The 16,148-nt window shown below is 40.9% G+C and overlaps 1 protein-coding gene across 1 annotated transcript in view; it reads right to left on the reverse strand.

Moving 5' to 3' along the window:
• Window positions 1-16,148, reverse strand: part of STPG2 (sperm tail PG-rich repeat containing 2) — a 2,141,360-nt gene that overhangs the window by 697,065 nt on the left and 1,428,147 nt on the right. Inside the window, exon 12 of the mRNA XM_085641159.1 lies at window positions 14,312-14,427. Within this exon, the coding sequence (XP_085497285.1) occupies window positions 14,312-14,427 (116 nt within the window). The remainder of the gene's footprint in view (window positions 1-14,311; window positions 14,428-16,148) is intronic.

The following is a 16,148-nucleotide window of genomic DNA, read 5'->3' on the forward strand; positions in this document are numbered from 1 at the left end:
TTTATTTCGGGCTATCCCGTTAATGTTTCCCAACTCGTTATTTCTAAGGATAGATAGGCTCTGTTCTCGGTTTTTATGGAGATATAAAAGGGCGAGATGAGCCATGAAGTGGCTTTACTTACCTAGTACTCGTGGGGGGTGGGCTATTCCAAATTTTCGTCTATATTATAAAGCATCGATGCTTCAACATTTTGGAATTTTGATTTATGGAGAAAGGGCAAGTCAGGATCTGGCTACATCTCCCTCTATTTTTGAATTAGTTTTGGGCCAAGAAGCTCGACATTTATTAGTTAGGGTTATAGAGCCAAGCTATTACAAAAAAACTAGATTTAAAGTTCTGTCAGCAGCATATTTTGTTTGGAAGAAGATTTGTTTGTTGTATGAGATAAAGGAAGTTAATTGCTATACCCCGATCGGTTTGTCAGGGGTTGCATCAACAGTCCTTATGGATTCTGTCGCCCGGAAGTGGCGTACGGCTGGTATTTGGACTGTTGGGGATTTATGTGAACATGGTCAAATAAGGTCATATGCTTCAGTGAGAGAGAAATTTGAATTAGATAAGGGGGACTTCTTTAAATATTTACAGCTTCGTAGTTATCTAGACAAAGCCATTATGAAGGGTAGATGCTCACTTGAGGGAATTCCCATACTCGAGGTTATAATACGTAGGGGGAAGCTGTCGCAAATATATAGAGAAGCTACCCGTGGACAGCAAGATGACCTTCTAATGCAGGAATTAAAATGGGAAAGAAGGCTTGGGATTCAGAATATAGATTTGCAGGAATCTTTAGAGCTGGCAAGTTCTATTTTGTTATCCGGGAGTTTAAAGAGCCAGTGTTTTATGTCTATCTTTGATCTTTACTATACTCCAGCTAAGATCGCAAAATGGAAGTCGGGAAGGGGGGATAAATGCGAGCGGTGTGGTGAGATAGCAGCGGATGCTGCACATATGTTTTGTTTGTGCTCGTCATTGGCCCCCTTCCTTTGTGATATGCAATCTTTTCTGAATTCCTCCCTAGACTTATCGGTAGTTCTTAATCCGGGCTTAGTCCTGTTTGGTAATGAGTTCGATTTATCAATTAGTAGAAGGCCAGCACCACAAAGGTTTTTTTTATTTTTATGTATGGCTGTGATGCGCCTTTGTATAACTTCAAAGTGGCTAAGCCCGGACCCACCCCTTTTTTCTGAATGGAGGTCTAGGATCCTTGCTCTATATCATATGGAAATGGCGCTTTATAAATTGAAGGGTCATAGAAGAAAGCAATTTGGTGAGCAAATATGGGTACCGATAACAGATTGGTTGTGAATAACGACAAATGTTTAAAAAGCTGGGAATTTATGCTTGATTTGATTTGTATAAAGTGTGGCTATTATGTAATTCATATGTAATCTGACACTGCTGAATAAAAATTAAAAAAAAAAAAGAAAAGAGTGAAGTTGGCCAATGGCTGACGTGGGCTGAACAACTGCTACATACTGTACGATGCAGCAGGTGGAAGAGAAATGTGAATGATCCAACAGTGGGGCCAACGGATGAAGAAGACTGGCTGAAATCCTTATAAGTTAGTATATTATATATGCAGTTCTACTAAAATCAGATGGTCTTGGCAAACGCCAGATCTACACATGACATACGACTAGGGAATCTGCCCTCTTAAGTGACATTTCAACCCAACAAGTCGCTGCTGTTGGCATCATACTCACAGTGGAGAAAAGTAGACTTGCAAATCCCACATATTAACTTTGTTTTATAGTAGACCCACACTCTCTCCTTTCTGCCTCCTCGAATGTAATATCGCGACACAAAACTAGAACGCACCTACTCTAAAAAGCTCAGAAATTAAGTGGCAGCCCTCAGATAAGAAAACACTCAAGTACTGTATCAAAAACATAAAAGAAATCACTGAGGGATATAAACAAGACAGCCTCGCTCTCTTGATGCTCGAAGTGCATCATTGTGGTGCAAAGCAGTTTCTTTGATATAATTCAAGATAGAAGTGCTCTCAACATAAATATGTACACATAAAATATAGTGAATACAAATAGCGACCGTCTCAGCCATTTGGCTAATCATGACCTAAGAGACAGAGATGCTCAGTTGCAAATGTACATCAGGAAGGACATTTTTCAATTGTATTAGGATGCTAATACAAATCCAAAAATCAATGAATGCTTTGAAACGTTACCCCTTCCACACGATTCGTCCAGATGGGAGAACATTTAATTCATTGAAGATGTTCAACTTGCAGAATTCTAAACAATGATTAGCATTTTATGAGATTAATTTGGTATTCTCAATTTGTACATCCTAAAGGAACGGTTACATTTAGCCTCGGTATACGACACTGATGGAAAATCTACTAAAAGCAAATATAAGGAGTAGAAGTATCAAGCAACTCTAGAGGAAACAATGTACTGGCAAATGAAAATGTAATGCCACAGTCTGGGCTCCTGAGCGCCCCCCTCAAAGTTGTGCCATAGTGTGAAGGGGACCAAGGGGAGAACGGCAGGGAAAAGTGCTGTACCTTATATCTAATAGTCCGGAAAAATCTACTAGTCTAGTTCTCAAAGACTGTCCCATGCTAATGACAAGAAGTCATTATAATTCTCCAATATGGCGGCTGTGGTTTAATGAAAGCAGATCAGTTTCACTCTATGCTACATGATCTAATAGGTCAAAGGCTGAGACCCACAATACATGTTTGCCCCAAAGTAAAACTTACATCTACACAAAGTGTCATCTTAATGACAGTCAATGAAATTTATAACCAGTGAAAATGTGCAAAGTGGACAGATTTTCCAGAGTCGTAAGTATGGCCAAGGGGTGGTAAAATTGGTGATTCTGAGGGAGAGGTCGAGTGGCAATCGAGACTGTTGGCAACTCCTATAAAGTCGAACCTTTTTGGGTAATTCCAAGCAGCCGCGGTCCGTGTTGGTAACAGCAGTAGGGCGGAGGGGCTGCGTGGGGAGGATTTAGAGGGACGATGCAGAGGGAAAATTAAATAAATAATTAATTTTCCCTCGACATCGTCCCTCAAAATCCCCCCCCATCACGGCCCCATAGCCCCACCGCTTTTACCTGCACAGACCGCGGCTGATTCTAAGGTATTTTTATGCAAAGTGAAGTACTGTTTTTTTTAGCTAAGATTTTTTCAAAGTAAAACAGAAACATGCTAGAAGACAATATTTCCAACACTAAATGTAATAATTTTCGGAAGCTGCAACATTGGCCCAAACTGGCTCTTTTCAAGGTAAATATTGCAACCGAATATGTGATTATGGTGAATCGTAAGAACTCCAACTCTTCAGACATACACCTAGAGGTGGCTGCTGAATACCTTTAGATGGTGGGAAGAAGCCATTTGTAGTCTGAAGAATATTTTAGAGAGGTCACATCTGGCAAGGAGGAAACTCTAGGCCTCATTTACAACTTTTTGTCACAGGGCAGCACCGTAACGCTTCTTGCTGCGCTGTGCTGCCCTGCTTCGAAATGAAAGGACAGGAATGCGCTGTATTACTGGTATATGGCTCATTCTTGTCTTTTCTGCCTACGCACAAATTGGTCCTAGCGCCAACGCAGGCATGCTTGCACCATGGTGCAAGGGTGTCTGCACTGTTTGCAAGATTGTTTTTGTGCAGAAAGGGGCACCTTCCTTCCTGATCAAAAACAATCAATGGAAGCGCTTTCTTCTTTCGAGGAATAAAGGTGGAGAAAAAACGTTATTTCTCCTCATTAGGCGTCCCCTGGGGATGCACACAGTTTTGTCGCATTCTCAGGTTTACAGATACTTGTAAATCTGAGAATCTGTAAAAACCCACGGGTGCTGCTTGGGAAAACCCACCGCAACGCCCATGGAACGCCTCCTTGATGTAGAGTAAGGCAAGGCATTGCTTGCTCCATATATATGATGCTAAGCAAAGCCATGGAAGGTGGCTTTGCGTTGCCTCATAGATATGGTTGAGAGGCCTGCGCCACCAGAGCATCGTAAATAGTGACGCTCTGGCGGCACAGGCCTCTTGAAAACGAGGGCCTTAGTGAATATTTATAATGATCATACTTATTATGTGAAAAGCAAAGCACCTCAAACAACCTAGTACTTTGTGGGGCACGGGTACTCATAGTACGGCCCGCGGGCCGTTGGCGGCCCGGCAAGCCTTCCTTGGCGGCCCGCGGACCTTGCAGACAGTGCCTGTGCCCTGTGCTTGTCAGCGAACACCGCCGGTTACAGCAGCGCGGAGCTGTGAGGCCGGGCGATTCTTTTAAAGGCCATTTACTTGTTAATGAGGCTTTGTTGTATTTCACCTCTTCTTAGCGCCCCTGCGTCTCCCCTCTGATTGAGTGGAGATGCAGGGGCGCTAAGAAGAGGTGAAATACAACAAAGTCTCATTAACAAGTGAATGGTCTTTAAAAGACCTGTGAAGTACTTGGGTGCAGCGGCCGTGTGCATTCCCTGGAAGCCGTCTCAGCGCGGGGTGAGGTGACAGAGGACAGCAGGGTGAGGTGATGGAGGGCAGCAGGGAGTGAGAGCAGGGGGTGAGGTGACAACGGGAGGAAGACAGAGTGCAACAGAGGGAGGAAGAGGGAGGGAGAGAGAGGGAGAGGAGGAAGACAGGGAGAGGAGGAAGACAGGGAGAGGGGGGAAGACAGGGAGACAGAGAGGGAGACAGAGGGAGGGGGAGGGAGGGAGGGAGAAGGAGGGAGACGGAGGGAGAACGGAGGAGGGAGGGAGGGAGACAGAGTGAGAGATAGATAGATAGATAGATAGAGAGGGCGGGAGACAGAGTGAGAGATAGATAGAGAGGGCGGGAGACAGAGTGAGAGATAGATAGAGAGGGCGGGAGACAGAGTGAGAGATAGATAGATAGATAGATAGATAGATAGATAGATAGATAGATAGATAGATAGATAGATAGATAGATAGATAGATAGATAGATAGATAGATAGATAGATAGATAGATAGATAGATAGATAGATAGAGAGGGCGGGAGACAGAGTGATAGATAGATAGATAGATAGATAGATAGATAGATAGATAGATAGATAGATAGATAGATAGATAGATAGATAGATAGATAGATAGATAGATAGATAGATAGATAGATAGATAGATAGATAGATAGATAGAGCGGGAGACAGAGTGATAGATAGATAGATAGATAGATAGATAGATAGATAGATAGATAGATAGATAGATAGATAGATAGATAGATAGATAGATAGATAGATAGATAGATAGATAGATAGATAGATAGATAGATAGATAGATAGGGAGACAGAGTGATAGATAGATAGATAGATAGATAGATAGATAGATAGATAGATAGATAGATAGATAGATAGATAGATAGATAGATAGATAGATAGATAGATAGATAGATAGATAGATAGATAGATAGATAGATAGATAGATAGATAGATAGGGCGGGAGACAGAGTGATAGATAGATAGATAGATAGATAGATAGATAGATAGATAGATAGATAGATAGATAGATAGATAGATAGATAGATAGATAGATAGATAGATAGATAGATAGATAGATAGATAGATAGATAGATAGGGCGGGAGACAGTGATAGATAGATAGATAGATAGATAGATAGATAGATAGATAGATAGATAGATAGATAGATAGGGCGGGAGACAGAGTGATAGATAGATAGATAGATAGATAGATAGATAGAGCGGGAGACAGAGTGATAGATAGATAGATAGATAGATAGATAGATAGATAGATAGATAGATAGATAGATAGATAGATAGATAGATAGATAGATAGATAGATAGATAGATAGATAGATAGATAGATAGATAGAGCGGGAGACAGAGTGATAGATAGATAGATAGATAGATAGATAGATAGATAGATAGATAGATAGATAGATAGATAGATAGATAGATAGATAGATAGATAGATAGATAGATAGATAGATAGATAGATAGAGCGGGAGACAGAGTGATAGATAGATAGATAGGGCGGGAGACAGAGAGATAGATAGATAGTTAGATAGATAGGGCGGGAGATAGATAGATATATAGATAGATAGATAGATAGATAGATAGATAGATAGATAGATAGATAGATAGATAGATAGATAGATAGATAGATAGATAGATAGATAGATAGATAGATAGATAGATAGATAGATAGATAGATAGATAGATAGATAGATAGATAGATAGATAGATAGATAGATAGATAGATAGATAGATAGATAGATAGGTGTGCATACCGGGTCTGGTGGCTCAGTAGATGAAGGCGTCTGCTGCAGTGGCCTGTGTTCAACCTCATGGTCATAGCTCTAGCCCCGCCCCTCCCCCACTGGCCCCGCCCCCACCGGTGCGGCCCTCAGCCAGAAACCACACTGTAAATTTGGCCCCCGAGAGAAAGTTTGTGAGTACCCATGTTGTGGGGGATTGGGAAAAAAATTCTTTCACATGACAAAATTGTTGTCTCCACAAAGAAAACTGTTTTCCGTTTAGATAAAAAAAACAGAGAGGAAGGAATGTGCAAAGACGCATTTTCCATAACAAGAAACCTGTGTGTAGTCCGCATGGAAACATATGACAGTCCTAACTGGTTTTCATAGATTTCTGAATATATTCCTGTGCAATAGGTGTATCTAAAAATACTTTATATTACTCATATATATATCATCTTTATTCGATTCAAGAAAAAGAATCATAAAAGTATGCATTTCAGTAATAAAACAAAATATATTAATCACAATTTAAAAACAATTACCATAAAAACAGACAGGGATCAACATATTTCATTTAAAATCTTTCTTCTAATGATCACAGCTCTCAAATACCTTGCCAACACCACACATATAAATAGATTTGGGAGTAGTTGTAAAAATAAGTACGCCGGTCTGCACTGTCTAAACTTTAGAGATTTCAATAGGGGCTTGATGAAGGTGATTCTTAAATCACTATAAAATTAGCAGAAAAACAAAATATGGATAGTCGATTGGCTGGACATCTTGTCATAAGGGCAAGTTATTAAATGACGTGACCAATTGTTAATATTGGGAAAGCTTGTCAGTTGATGAAAGATATCCAGTCTAAAACGCGTCAGGACAAACCTGTGTTGAGCATTTAAAACATTAAATAAATATGGTTGCATTGAAAAACTGGTTAATATCATTTGATTGTGCTGTACAGGTGGCTTGGCCAGTTCCACCGACAATCTTGCTTCTTCTAGGTTATTTATTCATACTCTTTTTAAAGCATTCCTCGTAATATGCTTCAAGGATTCGGGGTTGTCATAAAACTCAAGGTGGTCAATGTCCATCAGAAAGTTCTTAATGTATTTTAACCACGGTATTTTCAAAGCATGCTCAGAACCACAGCAATCCTGTACAATTGCGCGGTTAAGATCCATACAGTCCGATGTCCATAACTTGTGCCAAGGAAGAACTGGATGTATCCTTATCTGATCTGCTAAATAGGTTACTCCTAATTCCGCATGGCATGCAAACTTAGAGCTGCTGTTTGGGAGCCCAAGAAGGTTTTTTAAAGACCCATTTTCTAATTTCTGCAATTAATCCACATTTACATGTCCCCGCAGCTCAGAGGCATACATCGCAATTGACTTACATTTAGCATTATAAATCGTCAGCATTTCTTTAGGCTGTTAACAGCCATGTTTTCTTGAGAAGTTACACAGGCCCGTGATTGCTCTATGAAACTGCATCCTTCTCGATTTTACTGCACTTCTCCAATTCCCTATCCCATCAAATAAAATTGCCAAATACAAGAAGGCGTCTGTTTGTGGTAAAATCGTGTCACCTATTAAAATGTTACACCCCTTATACAACTTACGACCCCTTTTAAGGACATAAGTTTTGCTTATAATAATTAATAGCCCCAAATCCTCCATAAAATGAACAACATTATCTAAAAGGTGCTGCAAGGCCATTTGAGTGCGGGCCATAAGCACCGATTCATCTGCGTATAGCAAAACTGGTATTGGTCGATGACCAAACTGAGGCAAATCAAAACATTTGTCTGCGAGGGTGCAACCCAAGCTATTAATATATAGGTTAAATAAAAATGGAGCAAGTACGCATCTTTGTCGGACTCCTTTTTTAATATCAACTGATCTAGTGCATTCACCTCTTATACCATAACGAATCTTAGCAGAGCTTATTAAATATAAATATCTTAAGAAGTTAATAATGGCTCTGTCAACACCCATAGAAGTCATTATAGACCAGAGTTTGTCGTGGACAACACAATCGAAAGCGGAGGTCAAATCCACAAACACCAAAAACAGGTTGCCCCCCTTAATGTGTGTATATTTGTTCATCAATAAGTTCAGGTTAATGGCCTGCTCGGTAGTCCCAATTCCCTGGCGGAAACCATATTAAAGGTCAGATAAGATGTTATTACAGTCTGCCCTGTCCTGTAATCTGCTTAAAAGAATACAGCCCACCACCTTAACCAGAGAATCCAGCAAGGTGATGGGTCTATGATGTGCTGGACAGTTTCGGTCACCCTTTTTAAAGATTGGCACAATATGGGATTCAGACCAGGAGCTTGGGAATCCGGCACTCCGGCAGGACCTAAAAACCAAAGTCAGAAGCGGACCCCAAAGATCAACATTATATTTAAAAACGTCGATCAGGATCCCATCTGGACCTGGTGCTTTACCTCCCTTGCTCGAGCTCAGAGCCCGGTTCCCCTCTTCCAATGTAAAATTAAACTCAAAATATTTCGACAGGAATGTGGACCCACCAGGGGCGTCTTCTGACCCTGGCCCTAAGTTAGTTTGACAATTTTCAATTGGGCCCGTATACAATTAGATAAAGTGGGCTACCCAGTCATCTTCCGTTATTGCAATCTCAAGTCTGGGCTTATCATCATCGCTACAAAACTGAGAGTTTATGACACGCCAGAATGCTGTGGAGTCTTTATTAAGACTGGCCTCATAAAGATTGTCCCTCGCCTCCTCTTTTAGGCTTTTTGTGCGAATTTTTAGTGCTAGCCTGTAGGCCCGCCTACAGTTTTGTATTTCAATGGTGTTCCTAGGTGTCTCTTTCAATGACCCCTTTAGTTTTTTATCGGCCTGAGTACAGGTGTAATCAAACCAGCCTTGGATTTTCTTAGCCCCTCTCTTCTGGTTGGCAGTCAGCCCTACCTGAATTCCTTTACTAATTTGTTTAAAAGCCTCGATGACCATATACGGTTCTGCTGACTCATCCAGACAAACCTCAAAAGCCTTTCTCTGTTGAGTAACTAATTGTTCTATAAAGCTGGACGGATCAACCATGGACCATAGGAGGGTAAAGCCATTCAAACGGGAGAGTACTATATTCTCTGCAGCCACAGTGGTATTTCCTACCCTTTGCTTGATGAAGGAGCTGGTATCTAATGTCATACTCAAGGGGAAATGATCGCTCATTGCGGTATTATGTAGTACGAATTTTTTGACTAAGGTCGAATAACGTTTAGGAAAGAGTAGAAAGTCAATAACACTTTTACCCATACAACCATCAAATGTACAAGAGACTTCCACCGGATTTTCTCCAAATTCGTTACAAAAACCTAAGTCATATTTCAATAGTAAGTCATTAAGTTTCTCTCTATACCCTGAGTGGAAGAAGTGAGTGACCCCATCGCCAGTAGGAGAAATCATGTCACAAACTTTATTAACTAACAGTTGACAGGGTTGGATGTTAAAATCATCCCCCCACATCAAGAATTTATCATTTACTCCCTTGTCCATTATTGCTTTCAACTCCTCGTCAAATCGACATAAGATATCCAATATATCTGATTTGCATGCATTGTTATAAAAATTGGCAAGAACTATGGAACAGGAAGCTGAAAAATCGACCTGAACAATTTGGTAAAAAGGATTGAAAAGAATGGAACGTGTTAGCTGTTATGTTAGAGGAGGGTAATTTATTAGACATATATATACAAAGGCCACCCTTAGATCTCCCATGTATAGATGGCACGGCTGGTGTATGGAAAGTCTTAAAGCCGTTGAGATAGATGGGCTTGGTGGCCCATGTTTCCTGTAACAACATAAAACTAAAGCCTGTCGTTAATTCAAGCCATTCTGGTATATTTTGCTTACTCCGATGCCCCGCTACATTCCAACATAAAACTGTGACATAATTCCCAGGGGTCATAATAGAATCCGTACTAATCATAATTCTCAAGGGGGGCTGCTCCATACGTAATTTCTGGTTCGATGGATCCTCATCCATCTGATAATCTATATCACTTTCAATTGAGGTTACAATCACCTTCCTTGCTATGGAATCTAGTGGGATGTGCCTCACATCATGAGAAGAGTTCACTAATTCTGCTACTGCCCCCAGTCAATCTATCCCAGTGAGGTCAGAAAGACAGTCAAATCTATTTGACAGGGCTAGTGAGAAAAGGGTTGTATGGAATCAATTGGGTGGTTGTGTGATCGCAAGGATGGTTGGTAAAGGAATCCCAAAGGTAACACTAAAATTTGATTTGGGTTCAGCCACTCCGGGCTAAGCTTGCTAATTAAGTCTTTCACCAGTAGTGGAGTTTTAAAAGAGAGTACCACACAGTCCCCATTCAGTGTTTTTTGGGCCTCTGCCAACCCACCCAATTCTTCTAGCCATTTTGAAATCTGCAAAGAGTACCCCAACCAACCCAACTTTAGTGTTTAGCCAGTTAAGTGATTTATTTCTTAACGAGACCCAGGATTCTTCAGTAGATGGATCTATGGTCGGAACATTTGCTAAAATTACCACATAGGAAGTTGCGGTGGGCGGAAGATCACGTCTGTTATCACTAATCCTAATAGGAGCAGAACCAGCTATTATATCCTGATTGTTAAGCAAATTTCTTTGAACGGCCCTATTCTCTGGCAACCTGTTTTCTATTGTTTTTTGAGATACAACCTCTGGATTAGGTATTGCACAAGCAGTTGCATTCTGAACCTCTAAAACAGGATGTTGCAAAGTACAGTCCTTTGCTACCACACTACTAGTGGTTTGACCGTTAGTAGCGTGTATAAATTAATTGCCCGAAGTAATAGAACCCAAACGTTCTACACGATTTAGCACAGCAGACTCAATGGCCTTAAGTCTATCCGCTATAGAACAAAAAGTAGAATTCACAAGATTAGTTAATGCTTGTACGGATTCAACCATAGAAGTATAGTTCAAAATGACACTGGCGGAGCACTATCCTTCGGCTTGGGCCGACTTGGTAATGTCTGTTCACCTCCGTGCAGGGACCTTCTTTTTTATCTAATTTGGCCCTTCGGATAAGTTCCCAAAATCATCCGCACTACGTTTCTTCAAAGTTTTAGGCCGTTTAACGGGTGGGGACGGCTCAAGGAGACTAAAATTCTCGTCTTTATTCAATAGCGCCAGATCACTATTTTGTAGATCATCAGGTTGAACTACCCTAGGCTCCGTGGGCACTTGGGCAGAACACAAACCTGATGGACCGGGGCCAGCGCCCACACCATCCTCTACACATGTAGTTAAACTAAGGGATTCTTCGACATTTAAGATCTGTTTTTCAATTGCCCCCATGCCCCCTGTGATGTAATTCATAATTGACTGACGTGATCTTGGTGGGGGCTTGGTTAATGCAGAGCGTGTTTTCTTTTCCCCATAGTTTATGAGCCTCAAACTCCCAAACAATCAAGTTAAAAAGGCAAATCCCTTACAGACTCGTCCAGCTTTGTTGATCACCGGGAGCCAGAGACAAGGGAGTGGGCCCTGCCCTACCTCTGCCTGCCGCTGACGGGTGCATACGGGCCCGCCCTTGGCTCGGCCTGGGCAAGCCCGCACGCGTCCCGTGCTGCGGGAGCCCAGTTCCGCATTTAAGCGCCTCCTGGTGTGAGCCCTGATGTGGTGGCAGCTCCTGCCACCAGGCAGTATGGGCTTCTGAGTCCTGTGGGCGCAATAAAGTGCAGAGTGCTTGGCCGTTTGAAAGAGTTGGGGCTATTACTTTATAAATCACAGATTTTGTGATTTATGAAGACTTGGGCCTCTGTGTGGAGTCTCACACTTTCCGCCATTATAGTGGACCATATCAACCTGTGTATTTCTTAAACATGGCCTCTAATACAGATAATGCCATTTGCATTCCTGCAAATGATCTTCAATTTACAAATCAAAGGCGAGTGAGTGTGAATGCCAAGCAGGATCATTCGCTAGCCCCCCATCAAGAGAGTGAGGAACGGGGCACCCCAAGATAGGTCCATTTACTTCTTCGTAGAAGAATGAGTCAAGTTCAGCTGTACTTTATTTATATTTATAAAGTGGATGCTAGAAAAATCAGGGTCAGGCTGTGGAGGATATCCCGTGAAACATAGGGAGAGCCCCTCTTCAATAGATCCATCTTTCACCAGAGATTATACTGTTTACATTATTAGCTGATACAAGGCAGCCTGTGCTTAATTTGAGCAGTGGTTTCCGGTGCTCATCACTGGCACTTAATTGCCTGAACCTGCACTTATGTCAGCTGCCACATGGCGGCGCTGTTTCTGAAATTTAAAGATGAGTAGAAAAACAGTTGTTTGTTAATTCACTACACATTAAAAACAACAAATAACTGCCCCCTAAGCCATTCTTAAAGCTTTGGCGGCCTCGAACAGTTTGAATTATCATACTTCAGAGTATTGCTTGGTAGTTTTGTAAGTACAGTGGCAATGTGTGGTGCAAACTGCGGTGGCCTCCTGACGAGGGCCTTATTATTTTTGCAAATTAAGCACAGAAGACAACATCTAAGGTTTGGTAGTGGACGATTGAGTTACTCAAAGAGACAGATTAATGTTGATACTTTGGATACAAAAAAAATTCAGTCTTTTTATGCGCAGCTGTCACAGACTATAACTTGAGATAATGAGCTAAATAGATTGGGAATAAAATTTAAGACTTTGAAAACTGTTTTGTCAGCTAGCTGTTATGACAAAACTCAAGATATTTGATCAAATGTTTTTATTGATTTCAGCATTTTTTAAACTACGTTTTGCTTTATTATTTGACTGCAATCAAGTGTCACTCAAAATTTGAGCTAGACATCAATCCCTTTTTAGAAGTTAGACACCTGTAACATTGTAACATATCTTTTATTGATAGCTCTTTTCGGCCAGAGATCAGATTGTTAATCATTAGAAAATCGAGACCATATTATCGGTAAAGAAGTGAAGAGGTAAGCGAAGTAATATCGTAATTGGTTGAGTGCTTTCACTGTATTCAGTCTATGTGCAGTCCAGTGCATGTTTAAGGAAGTATGGGGTCCTTTAAGGGAATGTATTCAAAATGAACACATCATTTAGTTTGGTCGATGGTAATTCATCTAACCAAACATTCTGAAAACGCTTTTAGTCCACTTAATGTTAAAAACTTATGTCCAGGAGCTGCTGTAACATTAACGCAGGGTTCTTCAAACTGGGGGGGCAGGCTCCCGGGTGGCCTTTAGTGATCTGGGGGGGGGGGCGGGGGGGGGAGGGGGTTGGTGCCAAGGAAAGCATCATCCTTTATTTTAAGTGTTAAAAGAATGAGTCACAGTGAGCCACCTTGTAGCAGGCCTTCACTAACAACTTTTGTCATTTATATCCTGACTAGGAGTAGGTGTACTAAGGGGTAACAGGGTTTAAGTGGTTTAAATGCAATATCTAAATATGTTTAGACATATTTTAACCTTGCCAATTTAGCAGAGTAATTGTGAAAAGATTGAGGGGGGGCCAAGGATTTATCTTCTTTACCTGGGGAGAGGGGGCAGCATTAACAAGTTTGAAGACCACTGCATTAAAGTGTTCTATATGATTGGTAATTATGTAAATGTGATTGTACTCATCTATATGCCCTGGCCCTTCTGCTTCTTCCAGAGGCAATCATCTAGGTAAGGCTTTTGGAGGAGGTGGCGCGGCTTTCAGTGTACCTAGACTAGTTAAGAAAATGAAGCAGATTGGCAGCAAGATTTAGGAAGCCAAATTAAACCATAGAAGGAATTATGACGATAGCCTGGGTTCAAATGTGACGTTATATAGCACTGACTCTGCTGAAGCATACCTAAAGAACATACAAACACGCGGCCGCTGCAGGTAAGAGTGGTGGGGCAGTGGGGCCAGGTGAGGGGGAATTTTGAGAGACGACCACGAGGGAAAATTAATTACTTATTTAATTTTCCCTCTTGGTCATCTCTCGAAAACCTCCTTCACCTGACCCCACGCCGCACCGCTCTTCCCGGCAGCGGCCGGGGCTGCAAACACATACAAGAAAGTAACTATGCTCACCCAGACAACATGTACAGATCCTCTTGGTCGACAACAACATATATTTATGGACAAACCTCATAGGCTCCAGGGCCTGGAGTAATCACTTTGTGTTCCTTGAAACGCTCATCTCTGGGAACTGAAAGAAGGGCCTTGGCACTGCTTTTTACCACAGGATCATATGTCCCAGGCCCTAAATGGAAACAGAAGAGGATAAAATCAGAAAATAGAGTGAGGCATCGTTATTTGATACAAACATTCATCTATCAAATAACAAAGAGTATTACAGTGTTCCGCTATTTCTCTCCCTACTACTTGTAGTGCCCAGAAGCTTTGCACCACTTTGAGATTATTTAATACCCACATTACTGTTGTCCCTACAAATATGTACAACCATTTGACAAAACATCTTCTTCCTTCAAGTACAAATTAAAAATTCACTCAATTAACCGCCAACATTTCTCTGCCTCTATCGACAACAGAAAAACCTTTATTCCGGGATCGTCTCATGACTACCGTACTCGATGAAGTAGCAAATCTCATAAAAGAGTGCAATACACTGTGGTGTCATGTACTGGATTTTTAAGGAGCTTTAGGAGTAAATGTGATCGAAAATCATCAACTGTGTGAAGTATCTCCATTCATACAATCTCAAAAATCATGTATCATGTTTGATCAATCTCTGATCGATTCGCCATGCAGACTGACAATATAGGATGTTTTCCAATAGATGTAGCTTTATGGAAAAATCTCTGCTTTATCCTTAGATCTGCAAGTGACCACCATGTAATGAGAAGTAGAGTCAAACGTGGATCTTTAGATGAACGCTTCTGGGTTTGGGCTATAGCTAAAATGATACTTGGTCATTTTTGTTCTACGACAACACATTTATCTATTTGTACCCACACCCTCCATGCACTTTTAATAGCAAAAGAAGCAAACTCACATCTAGAGATCACTTCTAAAAGATTTATATGTGCTCTTCTGTGGGAACTTTGTCTGTAGGATTTCAAAATGATCTTAATCCAAGTGACAGTGCATCTTTTAAATGACAACTTCATCCAAAATCCCTCTCTTTTGAGACAACTCAAAGACGAAGGATGATACAGAAACAGAAGGGTGAATAGATGTCAAATAAAAAAAGCTCTTGAGTGGTGTCCAACTAAACCTACAACAACTTACTATATGTAAGACAATACTGTCTAGCTTAATTAGGACGATTTTGCGACAGAAGGAAAAAAGAAACCTGCCCAAGTACAAGCTCTCTTCTTAGGTCTTATGTGAAAATTCTCATTCTTTCTGGGAACATAAATGAAATTTCTTTCTGGAAATCACATATTTTTTATGAGCAACAACGGGCCATGTCAAGAAATATATAAGCAAAACTGTATCAACTACGCAAAGGCATAATTTACATATGCACCTCGTTTCAGAAACCTTTGTGAATCAGTCTCATATTGTGCCTCTCAAAAGTAATATAAGCATTTGTATTAAGTGTGAGCCATGATAATCTCAGAAAAAATCTTCTGACATAAAATTGATAAATTAATCAGTGAAGTAGTGCTGTTGTACTGATTTACTTCTAAAAAACTACCTGGTGGACAAAAATAGTTAGGTCACTGTTGGATCTGGTCCTCTCTGCAGGGTCACCTCAACCTTTTTGCCTTCACCCCTCCTGTTTTTATCGAATTTGTTTTTGTTGGCTTTAGGACTCAGTGTACTTTTCTACTCCTAACCAGTGATAAAGTGCTTGTGCTTTCTCCCTAAAACATGATACCATTGTCCTACACATTATTGGCACAGTTAATTTACCTCTAAGTCACTAGTAACTAGTACTAAATGCACCCAGGGCCTGTAGTTTGAATGTCACTAAAGGGCCTGCAGCACTCATTGTGCCACTTACCAAAAGTAGCA

This window comes from Triturus cristatus, chromosome 2_2 (genome assembly GCF_964204655.1).
Source record: "Triturus cristatus chromosome 2_2, aTriCri1.1, whole genome shotgun sequence".
Lineage (NCBI taxonomy): Eukaryota > Metazoa > Chordata > Amphibia > Caudata > Salamandridae > Triturus > Triturus cristatus.